Source organism: Halichoerus grypus, chromosome 6 (assembly GCF_964656455.1).
Source record: "Halichoerus grypus chromosome 6, mHalGry1.hap1.1, whole genome shotgun sequence".
NCBI classification, from domain to species: Eukaryota; Metazoa; Chordata; class Mammalia; order Carnivora; family Phocidae; genus Halichoerus; species Halichoerus grypus.
Window position 1 is genome coordinate 71,259,015 of NC_135717.1, and position 24,916 is coordinate 71,283,930.

General features: G+C 42.9%; 1 protein-coding gene across 9 annotated transcripts in view; it reads right to left on the bottom strand.

Annotated features, from left to right (window-relative positions):
- NRP1 (neuropilin 1) overlaps nt 1-24,916 on the bottom strand; it is a 140,202-nt gene that overhangs the window by 12,935 nt on the left and 102,351 nt on the right. For 7 of the 9 annotated variants that reach the window (XR_013449046.1, XM_078075352.1, XM_036118607.2 and 4 more), the window contains 5 exons: nt 20,416-20,747; nt 15,662-15,806; nt 12,115-12,219; nt 7,658-7,717; nt 2,318-2,455 (listed from right to left, as the gene is read on the bottom strand). Coding sequence is in view for 8 of the 9 variants with exons in the window: in XM_078075352.1 (XP_077931478.1) it covers nt 2,318-2,455; nt 7,658-7,717; nt 12,115-12,219; nt 15,662-15,806; nt 20,416-20,747 (780 nt within the window). In the remaining variant the exon portion in view is untranslated. The remainder of the gene's footprint in view (nt 1-2,317; nt 2,456-7,657; nt 7,718-12,114; nt 12,220-15,661; nt 15,807-20,415; nt 20,748-24,916) is intronic. The other 2 variants (XM_036118610.2, XM_036118611.2) reach the window with 1 other exon arrangement.

Below are 24,916 nucleotides of genomic sequence, written 5' to 3' on the forward strand. Positions count from 1 at the left end.
ACACTCCTTCACGGGGCACCCGAGGCTGCACACCCCTGCCATATCGCTAACGGCCTCACAGAGAAGCCTGTCCCCCCACACCACCTGCAAGCTCTCCTCCGCACCCACGCACGCCAATCCTAGCCCAGACTCTCTGGGACAGGACTGCTTTCTCTGAGCCCCCATGTTATCTCTCCCATCGCCGCTCACCTCCGCCTGGGGCCCCCTCAGCCCCTGTGCGGTAATCATTTCCCACCTTGTGCAAGCAGACCGTGAGCTCCTCAGGGCAGGGCCCCCCTCCTTTATTCTCGCATCTCCAGTGCCTGGTGCAGCATCTACCAAGTAATAGGGCTCCTCAAATAACACTTGTTCGACAAACCAGGGAAGATGCTGGGTTTTAGGAATCCTCTGGAAGGAGGTACATCGCTTCCCTCTTAGAAGTCAAATGCAGAAAACCAAGTGGGATTCCTTCCGATAAATTCCAAATTGAACAGCAGGATATTTTACCTAGATTGTGTTAATTTAAAGAAATCTCCTGATTTGCAAATTGCAGAATATTGTCTAATGTCCGTCTGTGCGCATGTAGGCTGCTCTTTTCATCTACTTTTTTTTTTTTATGTTAACAAGTTCCTGCCTTTCAGATGTTGGGCTCACTCCCCCTCTCTCAGCAAATGCTTGTGTTTCTAGGGCTGTGGGAGGCTTTTTCCCGTCAGAGCAGACCTGGCACCACAGCCAAGTAAATTTGGGTGTCTGGGAGAACAAAAGAGACAAATCCTTCTGAAGGAATCACACTTCTCAGCTGTTACTCTTAAGACAAGCCCCCCTTTTCTGATACTCCAACGCATAAAGCGTTGATATCTTTCCTTTCAGGGGTTTTATCACAGTTCTGGGTCAGGAACTCTGTCTTCATTTTCTCAATTAGCACTTTACTTCGGCAAGCCTTTTAGCTTTTGTCTCTGGCTAACATAGCTTTTAACCTCCTTTGAATGTCAGATCCTACTGAGCCATTTTGCTTCACTTTGCATCAATTTTTCCACCATTACTGCCTTCATTTCAGCTAATTGCATTTGGTTAATTTGATGCCATTTATATGTACAGTGCCATTTACAGTCAAAGTATTTTAAGTTTTCTAAAACTGCTTGTCTTAAGATTCAATTGAAAGTGTCTCAGAATTGAAGGAGTCCAATTTTATCCAATTTCCTTGTCATTCTCATTAGGCAAAGAGGTAGCTGTGGTGGAAGGAGGCCAATTCAACCTACTTAATGGTTATGTTCACTGGGGGGAAAAAAGTGAATGACAAAATGGGAAAGGCATGAAGTGCCCTCTGCCAACGCATTGGCCCACTGACCCACTCATCCAAAGCCCCAGCATGGGGGCATTTTGTTTAATGAGATTTCTCAGCATCAGCAAATGGCCCTCTAGTGTATCATTTGGGAAGCCACCTCTTGAGCAAACAGTCCCTTAAGTTTCACTGAGTTGGGGAGATGTCGGTCGGTTGAGTGTTCGTGGTGAGTGTGTGGGAGCGTGTGAATGTGTGGGCATTGTAAGGACAACTGCTGGATCTTCATGCAGCACCTCAAGCTGGATGACAAAATGACTAAGAGGAAAGCAGGATGGCAGTGGATAAAGAGTTCACTGGAGTGGCAGTCAGCCCCCAGGGACCCCCAGCCCATCCCTCTGCCACTAATTAATCCTAGCAGGAAAGTAAGACAGGAGATGGGGCAGGGTGGGGTGAGGTTTCCACCTGCTCAGAAAAAAATGGGCCAGATTTACAATGTTCCTCAAATGAATAAGAATCCCACCCCACCTTGTTCCACTTCAACTTCAAGGCTCAAGAGAGAGGGAGCAGGAGGCTCACTTACTGTTTCTTTAGCTGCAAAATAAATGAGATGACCTATGCCCCGATTTGCTTCAAAATAATCCAGAGGCAGGGGTGCTAGAGATAAAGTAAGAGTCCTGTGACTCGGTGCTCGTTGAAGCTGGGTTATACGCATACAGGGTTCATGTCACTAAGCCTTCTCTGCTTTTGAATGTATTTGAAATTTCCATGAAAACGGTCAGGAAAAGTATAAAACAGGTACTTATTCACACATCTTTGCCCAGGTTGCTATTTTTCCTAGAGGCAATCAGTTGCCAGATTTAATCGGGCCTTCTCTGCTACCAGGCATCGGAGCATCTCTTCTAGGAAAGGAGATCTCGGTAATTCCAGGAAATGAAAGCACGAGGTGAATGCTCGGGAGTGTTTTCTAACACCCCTAATCTCACAGACCCCAGAAACCCTCCACAATAACACCCTCTCTAATTTAAAGCAATGAGGCCGCAGTGAACTCTCCGTTACCTGTGTGATCCTGAATGGGTCCGGTTTTGCTGGTCAACACACTCCACTTGAGCTGCACGTGATTGTCGTGTTCCCAGTGACAGAATGTCTTGTGAGAACCCCAGCCAAATTCACAGTTAAAACCATATGTTGGAAACTCTTCAGTGGGTGGAAAGGAAAAATAGAGACAAGCAGAGAAAGACAAATTTAATCATTTAGGTCAGAAAGGCCCTTAATTTGCTCACGAAAGGCACGATTTATATAACTTAACGTCTGTTTGAAAATTCTGGGAAAGCCTCAAAACCCAGGATTACCAGGAAACTCAAAAGACTGCATGGAGATGTCAAAATGTTTGCAAAATCACGTTTTGGATTTTTTTTTTTTTTTTATCCAGCTTTAAAAAGATTATGGACCGCCTGTTAAATTGGTTTTACATAAAATTTCCAGGAAGGTTACTTTCCAAGGCAGATGTATTACATCTATAACATTCTCCCTATGCCCATGATATTTAATATGAAAGATACTCTGTTCTTGAGAATGAATCATATACATTGTTATCCACCAATGAGAAGAATCTTAAGTACAGATTGACCCATGAACCTCAAAAGTGAAGAAATGTGACTTGGCTGGATGTCTCATTCTGGAGGCTATCTGTATTCTTACCACACTGGGTAACACTTCAGGTCTTTATGTCAAATCTCTGAAGCGTTTCTTAAGGTTATTTAGTCTCCTGTGCTTTGTATCAGGTCAATTAATTTCAAGTGTAAGTTTCTGCTTTTTTAGTGAATTTTAAAATTTGCATGTAAATTAAAACCTCCATGCAAGTTCACGTAGAGCCAAAGCATTTTTAAAGAGCTGTCCACTTAAAAGTTTCTTTTAATGTTTCCTTTGAATTTGAAAAGAAAATATGAATGGATTCTCAGGAATGATCTGTCTTGGGTGTTCTACAAGGTGCTATTTGACTGTCGTGTTTTTAAGCCTCTATAGCTTTATTTTTCACTCCCCCCCCCCTTTTTTTAGAAGTAGCTTAACTTTTTAAGTATGAAAGAAATGAAATCATTGTGGCTTGGAATTTGTTTCGGTAATCTGAAGCTAATAATTAAAATAATCTTAAAGATAAAATTCTCATGCTTCAGTCAGTCCTACTCCTCCCCTCATATAAAATTAAACACACAAAGCAGCTGTTTTCTCTAATGAAGGGAGGTCACTGCTTCTCATTGAGTTTAGGTAGTCCACAAGATGGCAGCATTGAAACGGAGAGAAAGGTGCCTAGGGCATCTTGCCAGTTGATCTTGAACATGTCTCAAAACCATTCGTATGTACAATAAGGGAAGTATAGTATCGTACGCTGTATTAGGGTCAGGCTGAGATCAGATCTTGTTTTGATCTTTTCTTTAACTTTGTCCGTGTTTAACACGACAGGGCTTGCTTGCGTTCTTCTGGGAGCCCGGTTGCCATGGCCCCCTCCCCCACTTTAACAATGGCAGTAGGGATTTTTATGGGAAGATTCATTGAATAGATAAGGATGATTTACTTTGCATGTTTCGTTTCCAAGGAACCCTTTGCAAATGCTAATGTAGAATTTTGGAAGGAATGCGCCATATGCATTGTCAAAATGGAGCAGGATGGACTCCTCCTTCCGGTGACAATAAGACCTCCCAAAGGTGCGCAGAGCTAGTTTGGGAAAGTCACTCTAGTGAGCCACATGACGTGTCTAAGGTGCGTACTTTCGGTGAGTGCAGAAGGGCTGTATTTCACAGCTATGGTGTCACCGGAGAGATATATTTCATGTCTTGTCTATCATAACCATGAAATAGGGCTTCTTAAAGCATGAGAAACCCTCTCCAAAATTTACCACACTTTTGAGCAGCAAGATTGAATTATGCAGATGAACTATAGTCAATTGAACAGTGCCTGAATGGTTGAGCAACCTTGGATGTCAGCACCCATGAACCTAGAATGTACTGTTGCATAATCTCCTGTTAGAAAGTGTTAATATTGGAAAATGTTAATATGTGTGTGGTTTTGGGTTTCCTCCTTAAAATGTAGTTTATAAGACGTGCACATGCAGGAGGGCAGCCAGCCATTACAGCACACACATTTCTGGCTAATACATTAAATTTATCGTACAGTATAGAAACCACACCATGCATTATTTTGGCTCTTAATATTCTGGTGATATCATAAAATCTATGAGTTTGGATGTGTTGCTAATGACCAGGACATAGGACAGCCTTGTTTGAGAGGAGGGCTCAAGCATTTCTGCAGCTGTCCTGAGTGGCGGTCCACGTTGATCTTCTCATGTGTTCTCCGGATCCTATGACTGTACAAGGGGATCTGCTCTAACCTTTTGTATTTTACTACCCTTTCATCTTCTTGTCCCGATCATATAATCTACGGCAATCTTGTTAATTTAAAAGAACTATTCTTTTTTTTTAACCCATGCATATGGTGGGGGAGGAGTGTGGGGTGAGAAGATGTTGACAGTTCAGGGCTGGCCAGAAAGGCTATGAGACACGTAAAACACACACAAACATTTATAGGGAGGAGAAAGAAAGAAAGAGAGACAGAGAGGAAGAAAGAAGGAGAGAAGCAGAAGAGAAAAGAGGAGAGAGAGAGAAAGAAAGAGAAAAAAAGCAAACCGAGGAATGAAGTAAGTATAGAGGACTAGTGACCTTTCAGTCTTCAAAATATTACCCAGGCCCTGTGGCTGCACAATTCTTATTAAATTCATTGGGAATAATCTGGCTAAATCCCTTCTTGACTCTTAAAAATAGCAGGAAACAATATTCTGAACTTAAAACAAATTTATAGCCGCTGTGCGCCGGCCCCAGCTGCGCTTGTGGAAACTATCCTGCCCGCATTTGAATCATTAGCACCATATATGCACAAGGATTTAATTTTGGAACCTGGTATTCAAAACTTCTTTTGAGGATGTTAACTAGCTTACTCTCGGACGGGTCTTTCAGTCCAAATAAGTGGAGATGCTTAGGCCCATGCAATCATAGGTTACGAATCGACCCTGAGCTGCTCTAGGAGTGTTTGAAGATCCTCAGAGCGCGAGACCTTTCAGCGGGGGGAGCTGGCTGGAAAATGCAGGGTTTCTCCTCATTTTCTGGCAGAGCATTAATAGGCTTTGATGCATTTGATCACAACCCAGACAGTATCTGAGTATTATAGGCCCACTGAGTTTATGATATTGATAAGAATCCTCAAAAATGAAATCTTAAGACTTTACTTGAGTCTATAATGGCTTCAGCAAAATCAGATTAGATGAAAGTTTAGGGGTCCAATTTGCTGCTTGTAAATATGCCTGAAGAATCTGAAACCCGCAGAACAGCGTGGATCAAACTATCAGAGAGGTGGGTCCCACCCTGGGTGAACAGCTCAAAGTTAGGCTTAACCTCGGACTTGATACACATGCAGGGCCTCGAGAACTGCTCAGAACACTGGCTTAGCCAGATGGTGACAATGGACAGAGCTCCTCAAAGAAGGTCAGACGGTCCATTATCCACAAAGACTGGGAGACAGGTTCATGACTCAGGCAATGAAAAAATGAGAAACCAGGGTGATTTGGAAAGGACTCTGGGCTGACCGTGGAACTCAAAACCGGAGCAGACCCCTTCTATCAGTAAGCTCTGCGGTTTGACATGAACTGATTCAGATGGTGGTGGCCATGGGTCTTCCTGATTTGGGATTTGTCCGTCTGCGCTCTGACCACAGTACACCCCACAGGATGGCTGGTCCTTGAACTCACACACAAACCACATGTGTTCACAAAGTCATTGCTGACTTTCAACGTCCAGGGGGAATTATCCCACTTTGGAATCTGGTGTATACCTTTCTCTTGTCTCCAGAGCTGTTGCTCAACTTTCAGTTTTTCAATGATCCCTAGCTCTTTTGATAGGCAAGAAGAGAGAAGAGATGAGACAAGTTCGCTGGCAACTTTAGAGGGGTTTTAATTAACTCTCTGGCAAGACAAAAAACTAACAGGGCAGTTAACACGTTTGTTAGGTTACTAGAACTTCAGTTTGTCACCTCAGCCCTCTTCCTTATTACAGAGGGTCCCAGACAGCCAGCCAGTGGGTACTCCACAGAGAACCACCCGAGAAGGCCCAGGACCCTCAGGGAAGGCAGGAAGTGAGCGAGAGGCCGGACTCCTGAGGGTCCATGCAGGGTGATGGTGCAACCCTGAAGCCCATATCTTAGACCTCAGAAAGAGTGTCCTTTGGACTACAGTGTTTTCTGAATTTAGGGGAACAGATATTCTTCTGTTTCACCTTTTGGTAGTTGGGGGTGTTTGAACCGTGGGGTCACAGGAATTCTGTCAACCTGAGCCCACCACAGGGAAACTCAGGGTTAAGTTCAACCATAGAGAAGTTTGTTTTGCAGTTTAATCAGGTCAATGGCGACAGCATCCTTTAAGGAAGCATACTAATTAGAGTAGCCCTTTCTACTTTCTGCCTCGCTGGGTGGTGTCATACTGTTGAGGAAACATTGATATACACCACACGCCCCATTAATAAATGACTGTGGAGGCCAAGGCTCAGGGAGCTTCGATGAAGGAAATGGGAGAAGCTGGAAAATTGACCTGCTCACCTTACTCTAATGATTAACTTTAAAGTATTTAAAACCTCTGATTGCTTGCACTGAGGATTTCCCTTCGTGTGTGTCTGTGGGGAAGAATTTTACCGAATACCAACAAAATACAAAAGGCGGGGGAGGCTGCCTTTTAACTGCGGCCAGCCCCTGGTAAACAGCAAGCCACGGGTTTGAAAAGTCATTAGGCTTTTCTATTAACAAAAGGATGCGGAGGTGCTGCTCCCCAGGCGCCGCTCTCCCCGCGCACAATCGCAGCCGTGGCTTCCGCACCCCATTTCGTGGCACGCCCACTGGAAACGCTGTTGTCAAACTGCCAACTCCGTGGCAGGCAAAACTGACAAACTTTGCCTGTCTCGGTTTTGCAGAATTGTGATGAAAATAAATAGTCAGGCTGCTGCCTGTGAGCTTTCCTTCTCTCGGAGTTTGCAAACACAGTCCATGTCCTAGATGTGCTGCGTTAAACAAAGTATGTTACCCAGTTCCTTCTTCCGAGAGCTGGGATTGTCACCATTTGGCAATTACTGATGGAGAAGGAAACCTCACTCTCTGCTGCATATACATGTGGATGAAAGGAAAGCAATATTTATGGCTCATGCTTGGAGACCAGATGCTGTGTGGCATCTCTCTTCTAGGACTTTGAGAGAAACTGAAATTGAGAAGCGCGGCAATGCACTACTTGGGGGTGGGGGGCGGAGAGGCGCACGTGAAATCTACCCCATATTCTGTTTTTTTGTTGTTGTTGGTTTTTTTTTTTGATACCTGATTGTATGGTGCTGTCTATTATGGTTGGCTTTTCTGTGGCCAGCACAGTGGTACCGCCTGAAAAACAAACAAACAAAACAGTAACATACGAAAATCAGAAAAAGGAAGCATTGTGGATAATACACAGTAAAGAAATGCTCTATGCTGACGTACATCTGTTGGAGGCAAACTTCTCCGTAGAAAATCCTTCCTTTAACTCCGCCTGTGGTAATCGTTTTACTTAGATTTTGCCCACCACAAGATCAAGCCCAAATAAACCACGATTTTTTACTCAACACGTGTATTCCTAAAAGCATCCAGGCGGTATGGAGAGTCTGGGGCTTCCTTCCAAGGGCACTCCCTGATTCCCAGGTTAAGCGTGCACACAACTGTACCCATGAAAAGCAAAAGCCTCCACACATCCTCAGTGACTTGGGAATTAAACTAGACCCGGGCCTCTGAGCTTCAAATAGTTTCCCAAGGTCTCAGATGCACACGCAGGGCTGCTCCCCACAATCTATTTTAAAAACTGAAGGTTTAAGTGGGTGGTAGCAGTTCCTCCTTTCTTTAGCTGCTTGGAGTTGTTTGCTTTTCCCAAGGACAAATATTCTGCCCAGCATGTGATTTGGACAAGCTGCACAAAAAGGCAAGAGCAGAAACCCTGCCTCACAGGCCCAGAGCACTGGAAGATGGCACAAATAACCTCCTGAACATTGTCAGCTTCCAATCAGTTGGGGTTGACTCTGGGATTCCTGGTGAGGGAACCACGTGACAATTTAGCTTCACCCTCTTTTGTTCTGCATCTTGGCACTTCCATTTTCTGCTCCTCTTCATTAAACCTCTGTGGTTTTTTTTTTTTTAGATTTTATTTATTTATTTGACAGAGGGAGAGAGCACAAGCAGGGGGAGCGGCAGAGGGAGAGGGAGAAGCAGGCTCCCCACCGAGCAGGGAGCCCGATGTGGGGCTCGATCCCAGGACCTTGGGATCATGACCTGAGCCGAAGGCAGACACCTAACTGACTGAGCCACTCCGGTGCCCCTAAACCTCTGTTTTAAAGTAGTGTTCTTGAACTTGCCAACCATAAGAATGACCTGAGGGCCTGTTGAAGCTGTGGTTGCCAATCCACTAATCCTCCTCAGACCTCACTGAACCAGAATCTCCAAGGTAAGGCCTTGAAATCTGAATTTTTGAAAGCTTGTCAGGTGAGTCTTAGAACCCATTAAGTGTGGGAGACACTGGTGTGCTGTTTATTACTTAGGTGTTTGAGAAAGCCATTTCTCCTAGCGTGTACCTGCTATGGTCAGAGATCATCTATTTGTTGCCCTAAGAGATAGAGCCCTGGGTAGACTCGGGGGCAGGGCATGCGGTGGGCTCCTGAGTATCACGGAAAGCTATCGAGGTCGTTCTCAGGTGCCATTGTACACCTCCCAATAGTACCGTTCAGTCAAGCTCTGTGATCATCTCTATTCTGGCCAGGTCTTCGTTTTACCCTGCGGCTTCCACAGATCAGAAATCATCCAGATCGTGAATCAGAGAGCTGTAAAATTGTGCTCTTGGGATGGTAGGAAGATTTTGGAGCTAATCGACTGCAGCACCAAGTCATGTTACCCTTGCTTTCCCAGTAAATATGCTGGATGAGTGGTCACACGTGTGTGTGGCCTCAATGAGGCAGGTGCTAGGAAGAAGGAATTATATACATTATGGGTTAAGAAGGTGAATCTATAATGGCAGAATTGGAGGGAGGCCAGAATACATTAGCGTTTGTTCCTAGTGGTCTTATGGGAGAAAGACTCAAGGTGAAAATTCACTTTTTAAAACCGATATGCATTATCAGTTTTGTTATAGGTTGGGAGCCAAATTCCGCTGTTGGGTACACACAGATCCAATGTGAAATTTGGCCTCCTGGTGCCTTTGAAACCAATTGTATTATCTAATGACTTCAAAGGCATTTGCAAATGAGTAACTTCAGGGGTGAATTTTCACCTTGGCAAGCAAGTACCGGAGAGTGAAATCTCTCCTCATTTCCATGCATTCGGTACAGTTCACCTGCAATTCAGTGTTGTTTGTAAGTAATGAGCATTTTGCTACAATACTTATTTCCCACTATATTCAAAGTGGTCACCCCAGGAGGAGAGATTAAAGTGACACCATCTGCGTGAAGGAACCAAACACGACCTCGCGAGAGGGCATTCATCCTCCTCTCCACCTTCCCTCCTCTCAGGGTTAAAGTGAGGATGTTTTTACTTTGGCTCCATTACACTCAATGTGCCAAGTTTGAGGCTGTGACGGTGGAGCCTGGGATGGAAGGAGCAAGAAGGCTGCAGAGCTGTGTGTGAGCCTAGGACGTGAGCTGCTCCCACACGAGAGGATATCTGGGTGACGGGAGGCTTTTGCTCCTCACAAAAATGATTACATATGAGCACACCCTTTTTCAGAGGATAACCCATAGCTCCATAAAACAAAATAAGTAAAAAAACAAAACAAAACAAAAACAAAGACAAAAACAAAACCCAAGTTGGCCGTTAATGCGGCAAATGAAGTTGAAACGTGAGGTTCCTTCTGAACTCACCTCTTCTTAATGGGGGCGTGGAGCAGGCATTAACAAGACCTCTGGAAGGTCTTCATGTATGTATGTATTTATAGAAATAGACAAATGGGCATGGTTTTTTTTTTTTTTTTTTTTGCCATGGTAATACATAAAAAAATAATTAGAACCTTTTTCTATCTAACCAATAAATGATTTTAAATGCTATAGATAAACTATAACCTTGTACTTTTAGAGGACTGTCAGTGTTTCCACCATAAATGACCCATTTTCTGTGGTGTGTTACTCGTTGCCATACATAATTTGCTCCAGGCTAACATACTTGCCCTGTTTCATTCAAAGGCTTTAGTTTCAATTGATTCAGTCATGAACTGATGCAAAAATGAGAAGGTTGGTTGTTCTGATATGAGGAGTAAATCTGAGGCTTTGTTTCTAATCAATATTAACTGACCACTTTAGGGTTTATAAAGAAAAGCACCTCTCCACAAGAGGGCAATTGAAAGGGTATACTGTGATGACTATAGCCGTTCCTTTTTATGAGGAATTTCACTACGGATGTGTGACAGGGTCCACAGAAGGCCTGAGGTCTGTGGCAGGGTGTTTACAAGCAATCCTGGGAAGGTTCCACAGGACCTGGTTCACAGAATGGTACTCTGTTCTTAACACTAGCTGTAGGGTTTTCAGCTTGAACTTGACATCTCACAAAGAAAATGCCTCTGCATTAATTAATTTTTGTGGCTTGTGGCTACTTACATACAAGATTCGTTTTCAAAAGCCCACGGTAACATTTACTGGCCCTATGACTGTAAGCGATTATCCTGGAACTTTGGAGGGAGGCAGCCTTAGGAGCTGGGATTTAAATGGGAACCTGGTTCATGGTACTAAATTTCTGAGCTAGATTTGACCCCTTATTCTATCTGAGTGCCGAGCTCTCTCACTCCTTCAGAGGAGAGCTTTTGAAGTAATTGGAAATGTACTGTGGGACGTTTCCTTGCGGATTTTACATTAATGCATTAGCCAATAACATGGCGAGGTTACAAAGTTACATGGTAACACCTTCAGTTTCGCCCATGGAAATTAATTATGTGGGCTCTCTGAGTCCCTTCTGGGTAAAAATACAGACCTGCAGCCAAGGGCTCATGTTTAATCTAAAATGAGAGTCAGATGCTAGATGGAACCGCATTTTGACTCAGTAAAGGTGGCAGTAAAGGTCCCACAGCGCCTTTGGCCACAATAGGGTGAAAATCCTACTGCCTTAGCCCATTTCCAAGTGGTACAATCCTATTTCTCCCCTTGTCTAATATTTCCTCTGCCATTCCAAGGAGAAGAGAAGGTCACTCTCTAGCTCTTAGGGTTTTAGAATGTTATGGAGTAATACTCTAAATGAATTAGTGAGGTATTTGGCACCCACCATCCCTGATACATTTGCTAGTTATTTCTGATGTGAAATAACAACTAATTCTGCCTTTGTAAATTTTAATGTAACAGGATTTACAAAATCCTCACTTAAAAGCAGCATTTCAAATATAAGCCCAGTTTCATCAATTCGTTGGGTAAAGGTTCCTCTCAAGACATTTTACCCTTGTTAGAAAATGAAAATAAACAATCTAAAGTGTGTGGTTATGTATGGGTCGTGCGTGTGTTCTGGGGCAGGGGTTTGAAGATGAGGATGAGTTGAGCGCATTTAGCCATGGTGGAGAAATTCTTACTCGATGAAGACCATCCTAGCCTCTGGCTCTGAAAATGGCTCAAATTATTGTTTCGAATGGTGGTGGCAGGATGGCACGAGGGAAGGAAGATGCCAGCCACCACCCCGACCATGGCCACGGCCAGGAGGAGTTATGCAAACACACAGAGACATGAACTAGCTGGTCTCAACCGCAACGTGACTGAAATGGCACAGCAATGGGATGAAGATGGTTTCTGCACCTGTGAGCTGGAAGTCATCACCTGTTCCGCTGTGGCAGTTGGCCTGGTCGTCATCACATTCGTCCACCAGGTTCCCGTTGGGAGTGGTCGGTCCAGCTGTAGGTGCTGCAACAAGATCCAAGGGTTATGATCTCACACCTCTGCAATGTATTCACAGGGCTGTGGCTAGGGAATCCACTAATGCCTTTGCAGAAAACTCCAATCCGTGGTAAGAAGACCACGAGCATGGTTTGCCTCTCTTTCAGGAGCTAAATATACTTGGATTTGGCAGAATGCATTGGGGACTGCTTTGTTTTAGTATTTGATCTGTATCTGCTGAGGAGAGTTGGCAGCCCTAGCATTTTATACATTGCTATCTACATAAACATCCTTTTTCTGAAAAGTGCTTGAATTCTCTCACTGGTTATTTATTCATGACCCTGGAATTGAGAACGTTGATGATAGAGATTCTGCTTCAACTGTTTCTCCTTTCGTTTTCAATGTGCTGGAGAACTCGCTTGTCACGAACTCTTTTACATGCTTAGTATTTGCGAAGCTGGTATTATAATTTTTCCCTAAAAGGGAGTCTCAAGATTCTCTTTTAGTACAATATTGTTCTTTTTTTCTTTTTTTTCCTAATTGTTTTGAGTGATTCCATTTCCCTCAACTTGGGATTCCTCCTCTCCTGTGCAGGTGTTTGAGAGGAGCTGTCTTAGATATCCTGGGGTCATTTTCCCTGAGCCCCCTGGGGGGTTGCATTCCACCCCTGGCAGGTATTCTTGTATCTTTGAGTTGGCAGTTGAAAGGTAGGCAACATTAATCAAAGACTGCTTTTGAAGTTCTTTAAATTAGTTTGGTCTATTATTTTTCAGCCTGTTACTCATTCTTGCAATCTGTTTAATATTTTACAGTTTTCGGCATTCCATTTCACTTTACAAGACTTGAGATAAGGTACAGCGCTCTTGATGTCTGAGAACCCAGACAAGATACTGGGAGCGGGGGGTGGGGGGCCTGTTCTCTGAGAGCTTCTGGCCAGTAGGAATGCATTGGTAACGGCTTCTTTCTCAATAAAGATTGGATACTCTTTGTTATTGTGCTTAATTACTGAGCAGAGTTATGACAAATATAGAAATATAGCTAGTTTCAACTTCCCCAACTGCCCAGAACACACACCAATAATAACTAGGAAATCACCAATAATAACTAGGGAGAATGTGGGTACCATTTAGGCATCCAATGTAGACTTTGTAAAATGTCTACACACACATTCTGGGCTCTACTTGTCACTATCACTGGATCAAGGGAACCCTCCCTGGCAATCCAGATGCTGGTCTTAACTAAGTTTTGTGCCACTTTTAAGTATTTATTTTTTTTTTTAATTTTTATTTATTTATTTTTAAAGATTTTATTTATTTGACAGAGAGAGACACAGACAGAGAGGGAACACAAGCAGGGGGAGTGGGAGAGGGAGAAGCAGGCTCCCGGCAGAGCAGGGAGCCCGATGCGGGGCTCAATCCCAGGACCCTGGGATCATGACCTGAGCCGAAGGCAGACGCTTAATGACTGAGCCACCCAGGGGCCCCACTTTTAAGTATTTAAAACTCTATTCATCTGCATTCCTTATGGTATTTATCGGGGAGGAGATCCTCATTGGAAGAGGCCCAGGGTAGGACCTGGTTTAAATTGAAAAAGTAGAAAGTGAATAATTTTTATTTCCCAATTTTACTACTTGAATATATTTTCTCTTCTGTGATTCTCTAATTGTTTCTCATAAATGCTAGCCCAAAGTAGGATGGACACGTGTGCAAGGCTGAGTTGTAGCCCTCCCTCTTTCTGTATCTCTCTAGGTATCTTTCAGAGCACGAGGCACAGAGCAGATATTTATTAAGGGCCTGTTAATTGTTTTTAAGGAAGAAAACAAAAACAAAAACAAAAAAACCCTCCCTTTCACCAATTGTGTCAAAAAGCTTTGACATGACTTTCCCCGGATGTTGGCTTCTCTTAGGGCTCAGGGCAACTTCCTCACTCTTGTGAGTGCTTGGGAACGCTTGCAGCAAATCTCTTCACCAGCCATTTCTACCTCGCTACAGAGTTGACACTGGTAAACTTTTTCAGTCTTTTCAACCAACCATTCATTCCACCTCTTAAATCAGTGCTGCTTTCCAGAATCCAGGCTAAGGACCTGCCTCATAGCAGCAGACTCCCTTTTCCAGATGAGCACATTTCTCAGCCAATGGAATGAATATGTCTGCAACTGGTTCGATCTGCCCATCCCTTCTTTTTCTCGGTATCTTTGCCAAAGTCCTGGCACATAGTCATTCTTAGTCTGTGTTGATAGTGACTGGATAATTCAGAGGTCTGAGACATGACTCCAGATATAGAAACAACTACACAATAAAGAATGGGAGATAATGGCCTGCTTTAAAATAAATACATACGAAAGTAGCTATGAATTATTCACTAGTGTGGTGATTTATAGCTTAAGATTCTCTAGTGCATAAGAAAAGTTTTATGATGTTTAATGTGCTCAAGAATGTAATTATATTTGGGTAGCTCAAAACACAAATAATTTTGAAACCACAAGAAGGTGATATTAAAAAGCATTCTTCAAAACAACCATGAGCATATGCTCAATTGATTAACATCTGGGTACCAACAATAGCCATCCTTTGAGCTAACCTGAAGAAAGACCTTTATGGGGATGGAAAAGTTGGTTACTCATTGATGCCCAAATCTAAGGCAGATGGGAATTCTAATGCACAAAAGCATTAGATGGTACAATAAACAAACACAGCATTGGTTTTTTCAAACATTCCTCTTACGTATTATGTGATAAAAAGGCAGAGCTGCGTGCAGTTCTGCGGTCAGCGTGTGAAATGAATTTGTCCTTGGTATGACTTTCATATGATAAGTTTATGCAGTAATATCCTTAAACGGATCTCACCGCACATTCAGACGTATTATCTCATGTAAAGTTTTGTTTCTCTGCAGCGGCCTAAGAAATTCATTCAAGGTAATGCTGGTATTTTAGTCTATCAAATGCTCCTTCCCACTAGTATGTGATGTAGTCACCACTGCAGACAGAAACTTGAATCGGACATAGAGGGCTAAACAACACTTAAAAAGTCAAAGGAACTGGTGGTTTCCAGGGGTCAAGGGCAAACTGCTTAATGGGTGGGGGGGTTTACTTTAGAGTGATGGGAATGTTTTGGAACTAGACAGAGGTGGTGGTTGCATAAATAATTGTGAATGTGCTAAATGCCACTGAATTGTTCACTAAGAAATGGTCAATTTTGTATTATGCGAATTTCACCTCAATAAATTATTTTTTAAAAAGTCAAAGGAGGCAACCCACAGAATCTGCAGAGAGTTCTGCCAACAACCAATACGAGGTACTGTTGTGTAGAGTGGGCTGGAATGTTGCGCCTCACGGACTGGCAGACCCAGAGGCAGGGTCACTCAGGGGAAGAAGCTGGCCATTTGCAGCAGCCCCAGCAGGGGCATAAATGCATGAAGACAGAGATTTAAAAAGTGGGAAACGAGATGGGACTCTAGAAATTGTAATTACCTTCCACTTCACAGCCCAGCAGCTCCATCCTCAGCCCTAGTCCTCCATGAGTGGCTCTCTCAGGGTAGATCCTGACGAATCGTGTGGAAAGAGGTGGAAAAGTCCGTAGCTCAGGTGTATCGTAGTTGTTGTTGCCTTCAAAAGACTGTGAAGTATGAGAAACGCCGTTATCAATAAAACCTCACTTTCAGCAGAAGACTCCCTCCTTCAGGACTCTTAATAGGGCAGAGAAATAGACCCCATCCCACCACTTCATAAAATGGCTGACACCTTTGTCATAAATGAGCAAGCGAAAAACAAAACAAAACAAAACAATTAAGGCTTTTCCAAGAAGTGACAGATGTCATTTCTCAGAAACTTCGGCGCACACACTGAGGCTATCACAGAAGCTGAAGATTTAACGAGACATGTTTTCAATGATATGCTGATATGTCTGGGAGAAGTGACCCTTCCTTGAGGAGGAGGAAGAGAACTCAGGAAGAGAAGCTGCCGTTTCTCAGAGCTATAATAGACACATTTCCAACAAAGATGCCGGTTACATTCTCTTAAAGGAGTGGGTCCTAGTTTTGCTAAGACCGTAGAAAGTGGAGAGATTAAACTCCTGAAGTTGGAGATATTAAATTTAATGTCATGCAAGTGCTATTTAGTCAGGAACTGGGGTTATCCAAACCCACTGAAATTGCTATTTATTGAAGCGGTACCACCCGTGGGAGGCATTTGTAGATAAAAGACCTTCTCATCTCAGGAAGGTAACAAGGGTCCTGACTATTGAAGGAGGTCCTGACGCAGGTGGTCCCGAACTGCAGTGTGAATGGGCTCCTCTTTTTGAAGTACATTCCTAACTTGAAGACACTGTGACCTTCTTCCGGAGCCAGGCCACCCATTGCCAGGGCGGCGACTTTTTACACTGACAGGAAGGTCAAAATCCTTGAGTGGAATCATAAGAAAATGGAATAATAACTTTTGCAAGAAATAGATAAGCCTTCTTATATCCTCTTCTCTCAGCATCATTCTTTTTTTTTTTTTTTAAAGATTTTATTTATTTGACAGAGAGAGACACAGAGAGAGAGGGAACACAAGCAGGGGGAGTGGGAGAGGGAGAAGCAGGCTTCCCCGCAGAGCAGGGAGCCCGATGTGGGGCTCGATCTCAGGACCCCGGGATCATGACCTGAGCCGAAGGCAGACGCTTAACGACTGAGCCACCCAGGCGCCCCTCTCAGCATCATTCTTAATCCTGTCCAGGATGGGAGGTGGGGAAGGGGGATTAGAAGACTCAAATCGCCTTATCATTGGGAGTGCCTTATTATACATCAAACATTGCACGATATTTATGGATGTGAGGCATTGTTCTAAGTGCTGAAAATATATGAATTCATTTAATCCTCAAAACAACTCCATGAGGTAGGTTCCATCACTAGCCTCAGCTTACAGATGAGGCACAGAGAGGTCAAATAATGTGCCCATGGACACTGTAAGTGTCCGAGCCAGGGTTCAAACCTTGGCAGTCTTAACTGGGGCCCTTCACCACCCTGCTGTGATATCTACCCTTAGAAATGATCTAGTCTAATCTCATTAAATTCAGGAAATTGAGGTCTATAACCAAGGCTACATATTTAGTTTCCTTAATGTTTCTTTACATGTATTGCAGTTGGGGCTACCAAATCTGATCGATCAGATTGAGTGGATGGCCAGCCCCAGGCTATGTCAGTCAGGAGCGGGGACTGTACCCATTTGCTGGGTCAAGACGTCCTAAACCAGCAAAAGATGTGATCATTCAGTGGTAGAAATATCAGGGCTAAAAGGGGCACACATGTAAGAGAAGATAGACAGATTGGGTCGGCTGTGACATAACCAGAGGTTCTCTGTGTTCTAGAAGGAAATTAATCAGCCTTTTCCAATTCAGAAAAGCCTCCAGGAATCTAAAAGGACGTAGTTAACATAGATCCACTTCTCCCCCTTAAAGCTTCCTTGTATTATTTTCAAGAGTTAACTCACGATTGGGGTTCTGCCCTCTTGATAGAGCACAGTTGCTTCCAGTCATTGAGAATCTGACATACGTTATTGTTAGGCCCAATTAAGTGTCGTCAGTGAGGTATAATTATGATGAAAACAACATTGCTACACGTGCGTGTTCTGTTGATGTTAACACAGCTCCAACAATCATAGGAGAAAAGCACTTATAGTTATGGAATCCGGGCTCTTCTTCTCATTTTAACTTGAGTAAAGAATTAGCACAATGTAAAAACATAAAAGCTGCTGGGGATGAGCTGGGAAGAATATTAGCCGTGAACAGCCATATGGAACTGGGCTAACTTCGTTAACATAACGCTGTTTATGAAATATCTTCGTGTCCTTTTACTAATTATGTTTAGAAGAAGAGGGCTTTGAGGCTTTAGATCTCCTATCTGCTCCTGAGAAGTCCAGTTAATTCAGAGACTCTGATATACCTTGTCCATCACGTGCTACTTGAGGGTAGGAAGTGAGGAGCAGGTACAGAGGATTTTCAATCCATCAAAGTGCTGTTTTATTTATTAAAACCCAGTACTCATTCTAGTATCACATGAAAGGTACTTGGCATTCTAAGCAGGTAACCTTCATTTGTAAGTTTAAATATAGTATGTGTTAAATATCGTTATACAATTCAGTAATATGTACTGCTCCTAAACTGAAGGTTTTACCCGTGTCCTTTTGCATCTTAAAGATTTTATTTCAGGAGAAGGACATGTTAGGAATCACAGATTAGGCTCTATGTAAATAATTTAGACGTTTTTGTGGTTGTAAATATCCTAGGAAGATGATAATGATGGATAAAATAGTATTTTAGGAGAAAAATCTCACATACTCATGAATGGAGTTTTTTATTGTTGTTGTTGAAATGGAAAACTGTGTGCTGGCTTCCGGGGGACTTCCATAGGCAATGTACTACAACAGAGTGATAGCTTTAGCTTTAGACTTAATTGAAGACGTGATGAAGCCCACTGTATGCTTTGGATAAGACACACGTGTCACAACAGCATCAGCTTCTGGACGCTGCTGACGGGTGGCATAGTCACACTTGGTGATAAAGTCAGAAGACTCACAGCTCCTCAGGAAAGATTGGCTCTTAGGGGAACTCCAGTGTCTGATGTTTATTTTACTTTTTCTTTTACCAAAACAAGAGGAGCAGACATAAAAGGGGGAAATGAAATGAACACAAGAAAGAGAGTAGCTGCACGTAGATTAAAAAAAACCACTGGAAATGTTTTGGAAACCACAAGTGAAGCAGGGGTGAGATGGGAGAGAAATTCTTACATTTCTGACAGCGTCCCGGCTCTCAGTGGCCGCCGCACTGGTGCTGACCACAGCCGATGGGGGACAGGCGGGCTCTGCAGAGACAGACGTGGAGCTGGTGGTCCCCGCAGGCTTCTGTTTCCTGCCTGCAATGCCCTTGGCCTGAGTCACTTTTATCAAGCCACATTCCCACACTTGCTTAGAGGGGGAGCAAGGGTAACGTTCCCGCCAATGGGCTAAGGTCTTTTCACAAAAGGAGTAGGTCCTGGGCAAAGCAGGGATGGGAAGCCAGTTGTGTTGGGTGTGAGAAGTACCATCGGCTGAATACCATTCCCACAGTGCAGACAAAACGGATGGTCTGTGGGTTGTTACTTACTTCATCCTTAAACCAGCTATCAGGCCACCCAGCATACTCTTGGGTGTCCTCTCCTGGTTGGTGTTGTGTGCTCAGGGAATGCAAATAAGTTTGATTGTCAGTCTAACTAAAACGTAATCACTAAAGAAGATCTGTTTGGTTGAAAAAAATGATACCACATGTTGTGGGGAATGTTGGAATATCTCCCTTTTCACCTCAAGAACCAACTGTATTTTAAAAGGTTCCAATGTATAAAAAACATATGGAAGCACGGTTCACAAAAGCCAAAAGGCAGAAGCAATGATAGGGTCCATCGGTGGAAGAATGGATACGCGAAGCGTGGTACATGCATACAAGAGAGTATCATTCAGCTTAAAAAAAATGGAATCCTGCCACATGCTACAACTTGAGGACGTTGTGCTAAGTAAAATAAGACAATCACGAAAGTTCAAATATTGTATGATCCCACTTATGTGAGGCTCCTAGAGAAGTCAGATTCCTAGAGACAGAAAGTGAAATGGTGGTTGCCAGGAGCTGAGGGTCAGGGGATGGGAGTTATTGCTTGGTGGGTCTAGAGTTTCAATTTTGCAAGATGACGAAGTTCTGGAGATCGGTTGCACAACAGTATGAATGTACTTAACACAATTGACCTGTATACCTGAAAAGGTTAAGATGGTAAATTTTATGTTATGTGTATTTCACCACAATTAAAAGGTAAAAAAAACCCAAAAAAACATTTAAATGAGGGAAGGGTAAGAGAAGGGGAAAGGGATTTGTGGGGTGCTAAAAGAATAGAATCTGCAGAGAGATTCTGAGTTTCTACTGGCCCTGTCAGTCCCCAGACCCCCAGCCTCTGGGCCGCCCTGCCTCCTGAGTGTTGAGCTTTCTGCTGTTCCCTAAGGAAGGAAAAGTGAGCAGCAATGCTCTCAGAGACCATGTTTAGCACCTCATTCCTGGCTTCCCTAGAATGGAGGTCTTATGGACACCATCGAACACCTCCACTGATGTCACGGCTTAAAAGAAATACAAAGTCGTACTTCTTCAGGAAAATGCAGGAGGTCCTTGATCTAAGTCAACGACGCGAGAAGGGACTTCCTCCCCAGCAGCCGCCCCCGTCCCTGGACCTCACCTTAGCCTTGCGCTTGCTGTCATCCATGATCATTTTCCAATCTGAGCCATTGTTGCTGTATCCGATCTTGAATTTCCTCATGAACACTTTGTTCTCCCGGTGCTTCCCCCCTTGAATGATGATGCCCCTCACAATCTTCTCTTCCCCCAGGTCCACCTGGAGCCACTCGTTTATGTATGGGTGGGGCGCGGGTGGCAGTGCCCAGCCGGAGCGACTGGTTACCAGGCGAATATTTTCAGGCATCCAGTTTCTCTCCCCTTGGTTTGATGCTGTTATCTGGGAGTCAGAGATGAGTCCAGACACCATCCCCAACATGCCAGAGCAAGGATAATCTAGAGGGTGGAATGAAACAGATGGCGTAAGATGGTTTTCTACAAGTGTCCATGCTTAGAAAGAGAATGCCGCAGATGGAATAGGCACATTGTCTGTTCCCATTCATACACACGTTCTGGGTCGTTTGACATTAAACCAGGGCTTTCCCTCCCTCAAACCTTTCTCCTACACTGGCAGAACCCCCCTCCCAGGCCCACGTTCCAATAGAGAAAATCTTCCGTAAGGGCACACATTTCTGCCTTTCTGAGTTCTTCCAGATTTAATGTCAAAGTATTGATGTTTCTATCCCTTTGGTATCCAGAACTTATTCCCAGATCCAGTACAGGCCCTGGCCAACAGAGGTTCAGTTTATGATGGGCACGAGATGTGAAATCAGTAATTTCAGCAACAGGATGCTGTCCTGCCCACCCCTCATTCTAACAGCATTAGGAACTTTCCACACAAATATCCATTGTCATCTCAAATGTACCATGTCCAAAACCCAATGGTCCTTTTCCCTTGACACTGAATCCCTTTATCAAACTCTGTGTTTTAACCAGTGGAACCACCAACCAGCTAGTTCCTGCCTAGTCATCTTGTCTATCCCTATTTTACATTTTTGCTTTCCTGTTCTGCTACTAAAATCTGTCATGTTTTTGTTAACCAAAAAAAAAAAAAAAAGAAGAAGAAGAAATCTGTTGGCCCTGCCTTGTGGTCCCCCTTTCCTTGGGTATCATCCTGGTCTGCGCCCTCCTGGCCAGGGTGCTCAATGGCCTGTTAGACACCAGTTGCGAATCTACACCACCCATAACTGCCAATTCATTTTTCCTAAAAATTTTTCTGCAGTATCATTCTTATGTCCCCAAATCTTCCATCGCTAAGTAAAATAAGCCAGACTCAAAAGGACAAATACTGTATGAGTCCACTGATATCAGGTGCCTAGAATAGTCAGATACATAAAGAGAGGAAGTAGAGTGGTGTTTGCCAGGAGCTGGTAGGAGGCAAGAATGGGGAGGTAGAATTTAACGGGTACAGGGTTTCAGTTTGGGATAATGAAAAGCTCTGGCAATGGATGGTGGTGATGGTTGCACAGTAATATGATTGTATTCAACACGACTCAATTGTACACTTAAAATGGTTAAAATGGTAAATTTTATGTAATGCATATTTACCACAATAATAAAAGACAGAGCTTTGGAAAATTTCCATGGCTCTCCATTATTTATAGGACCATATAAAAAGTCTCTATCCAGCTTTTGAGACCTTCATTTTGGTTTCACACTGTTTATCTAACTTTATTTCCTCTTACTGACAGCATATTCCAGCTAATCCATTTTCTTCTCCAATCCTCATCATTGCCTTTGCTCAAAATGTTCCTGCTTCTCCTTATCCTCTTGTGGACAGAAATAAAGTCTGCTAGAACATTAGAACCCAGCCTCAGACTCTTCATGAAAACTTCTCAAACTACTCTAGCCTTTATTCTGAAGTCTCCCTTCTCAGAAATATGATTGCCTGTGCGAGAAGTAGCTCATGTATCCACAGCTAGATTATAAATTCCTCAAAGGCAAGGAACAGCATCAGATCTTTCTACATTTTCTACAGCAGCCCAAGAAGCTTCTGAGCATAAGGAGAGTATCAATCATTGATTAATTGGCGACTTAATAACAAGCCGTTCAATCATTCTCCTTTCAAAACTGTACGCCTCAATCAAGGACATGCATAGGAACGATAACCTATTTTTCTTTGAAATAACTCAATTCTGCATAATATAATCAAAATTTAGCTTAAAAATATAACCATCCTAAGTGAGAAGCACATATTTAATGCAATTAAACTGTGTCCATGTTATCAGCTGCCCTTAAGAATGAATTACTCAGACACTTTCCAGATGAGTTGTACATTTCAGGTCATGTCATTTCTTTATCCAAGCATTCAGTCCCAGCTCATCTAGGAATTATGCATGTCCTGTCAACCAAGCCTGCCAGGCCTTCCAGATCATGGCTTTGCAAAGCCTCTCCTCATTTACCGCTTTTGCTAGAGGCAAATGGAATAAAGCACTTCCTTACGGAGGTGGAATGGAGGGAGGCTTTCTCTCATTTTGTTCCCTCCACTAGAATGTCCCCATTATCTTGCCCTTCCCACACTCTAAACCATTAGAAATCTTGAGTGGTTTTCAAATGCTACAGTTTTCCCCATCTTTCCAACTAGGTGTGGTTTTCCTTTTCTAAGACTCTTTATTAGCACTTGATCTGCATTTCTCCAATACTGACGACCATATTCTGTTCCTTGGATTGCTGTTACTTGCCTCACCGGATTTTAAGTTCTTTGGGGACATGAACCAAGTCATATCTAAAAATTTTCTATGACTCCTTGAGCCCTGCTTTCTCTATGGTATTTGCTTAACAAATATTTGTTGAATGAATCAACTTATTAACACAATAAAGGCAGCGGCCAGTTTCTGTCAAGCGCCCCTTCCTGTAATTCAGTCACAGTATTTGCTCCAGGCTGGGATCTGGAAACCAAGGATAAACTCAATGGGGATTAAAAAAAAATTATAAAAAGCATTTTACTGAGGGTCTATGAAACTATAGTGCTAAAAATAGAAGTCACATTTTTGGTCACTGTGGTCACACCTGACTGATTCAAAATCAGCCTTTATAAAGAAAATGTTTAGCTGGTAATAAGGACCAGATGTTACCATCTGGAGAAATGCACAATAACCTGAATATTGTAAGGAGAGCACAACCTTTACCAGATTAACGTCCTTTCTCTAATGCAGACTTGGCTAGGGCACAGTTTACATATCCACAAACCATGTGATGCCCTGCCCCCATTCAGCCCACATACCACAGTACAGTTAGGTACCCATTCCTTCTTATAAGCCTGCCTCATCCAAAAAGAACAATGAAGAGGCACCTTGATTTGCCTTTGACTAAAAATTATGTGACTCACTTTTAGCAATGATTAGGAGAAAAATTACATTTACATTTCAAAGTCTGAATGAGATACTAGGATCTACTTCTATTCTTCCATAGCAGGCTGGCTCAGCTGTGCGTGGCTACATGTCAAAGCTTTTGGAAGTAGTGTTGCCAAATTTAGAAAACAAACAATCCAAGAAAAACAACAAAACAAGAAGCAGGATGGCACACTAAATTAGAACTTAAAATAATGAATCATTTTTTAGTATAAGTATATCCCAAATACTGCATGGGATATACTTGTACTAAGAAATGATTTGTCACTTATCTGAATCAAATTTAACTGGACATTCTGTATTTTACTTGGCAACCCTGTTTGGATAGCTTAAAAGCAATCCTAGATGGAAGGGAGAGATGAGTTCTGTGGTGGGGAATTAAGGTAGTTCTTTTCATTGATATTGTTTTATAGCAAAATCTCTGTACTCAGTTTTAAAACTGAGATATACTGGTAAACCAAATACTCAGTTTCCAAGAATGAGAAGGTGATAGCTGCATTTGATGGGTGAAACTGAATGAGCATAATGTAATCTTCCCATGATGACTCAGGGTATTGTGGTGCCTGAGGTCATCCTTGCAAACTTTGGCTAACATAGGAACACAATGATGTGTGCAGAAACGCCAGTTAAGAGACTTCCGGTTAACAAACACAAGTTAACAGAGTTTGCAGTATGTTCTCATACATCAAGCAGTAACTCTCCAAGGTTATTTTCCTCAATATCCATATTTGCCAAAACGATGAAGCCTGCTTTGTCAAAATAATGAAAATGCTCCTTTGTCAATCATCTATAAAGCAGAATGGTTTGCCCCAATCTTATTTCCTGTATATCTTTTTATGGTGACACCCACTGTATACTCTGGATTTTCTAGGATTATTGTATTTTTTAAAAAATAATTTCTGAATACAAAAATTAAGTGAAAACTTGAGGGCTCTGGAGACTTTGGAGTCAAGTGATGTATTCATGGGGTAACTTTTAATTCAATAGTTTTTGTTGGTTTTAATCCAGTTTGAGTTAGGACTTGCCAACCCAAGAGGAGAGGGTGATATTTTGAAATTCAGTCATTTATTTGTGGATAGAAATGCAAGTCAACCATCCATCCATCCATTCATTCATTCATTCAAAAATAAGTGTGTTGATCACGTGTTATGGTCCAGGCATTACAGGACACAATAGAAGATAAGGCAAACATGGCCCCTGCTTCCACGGGTCTCC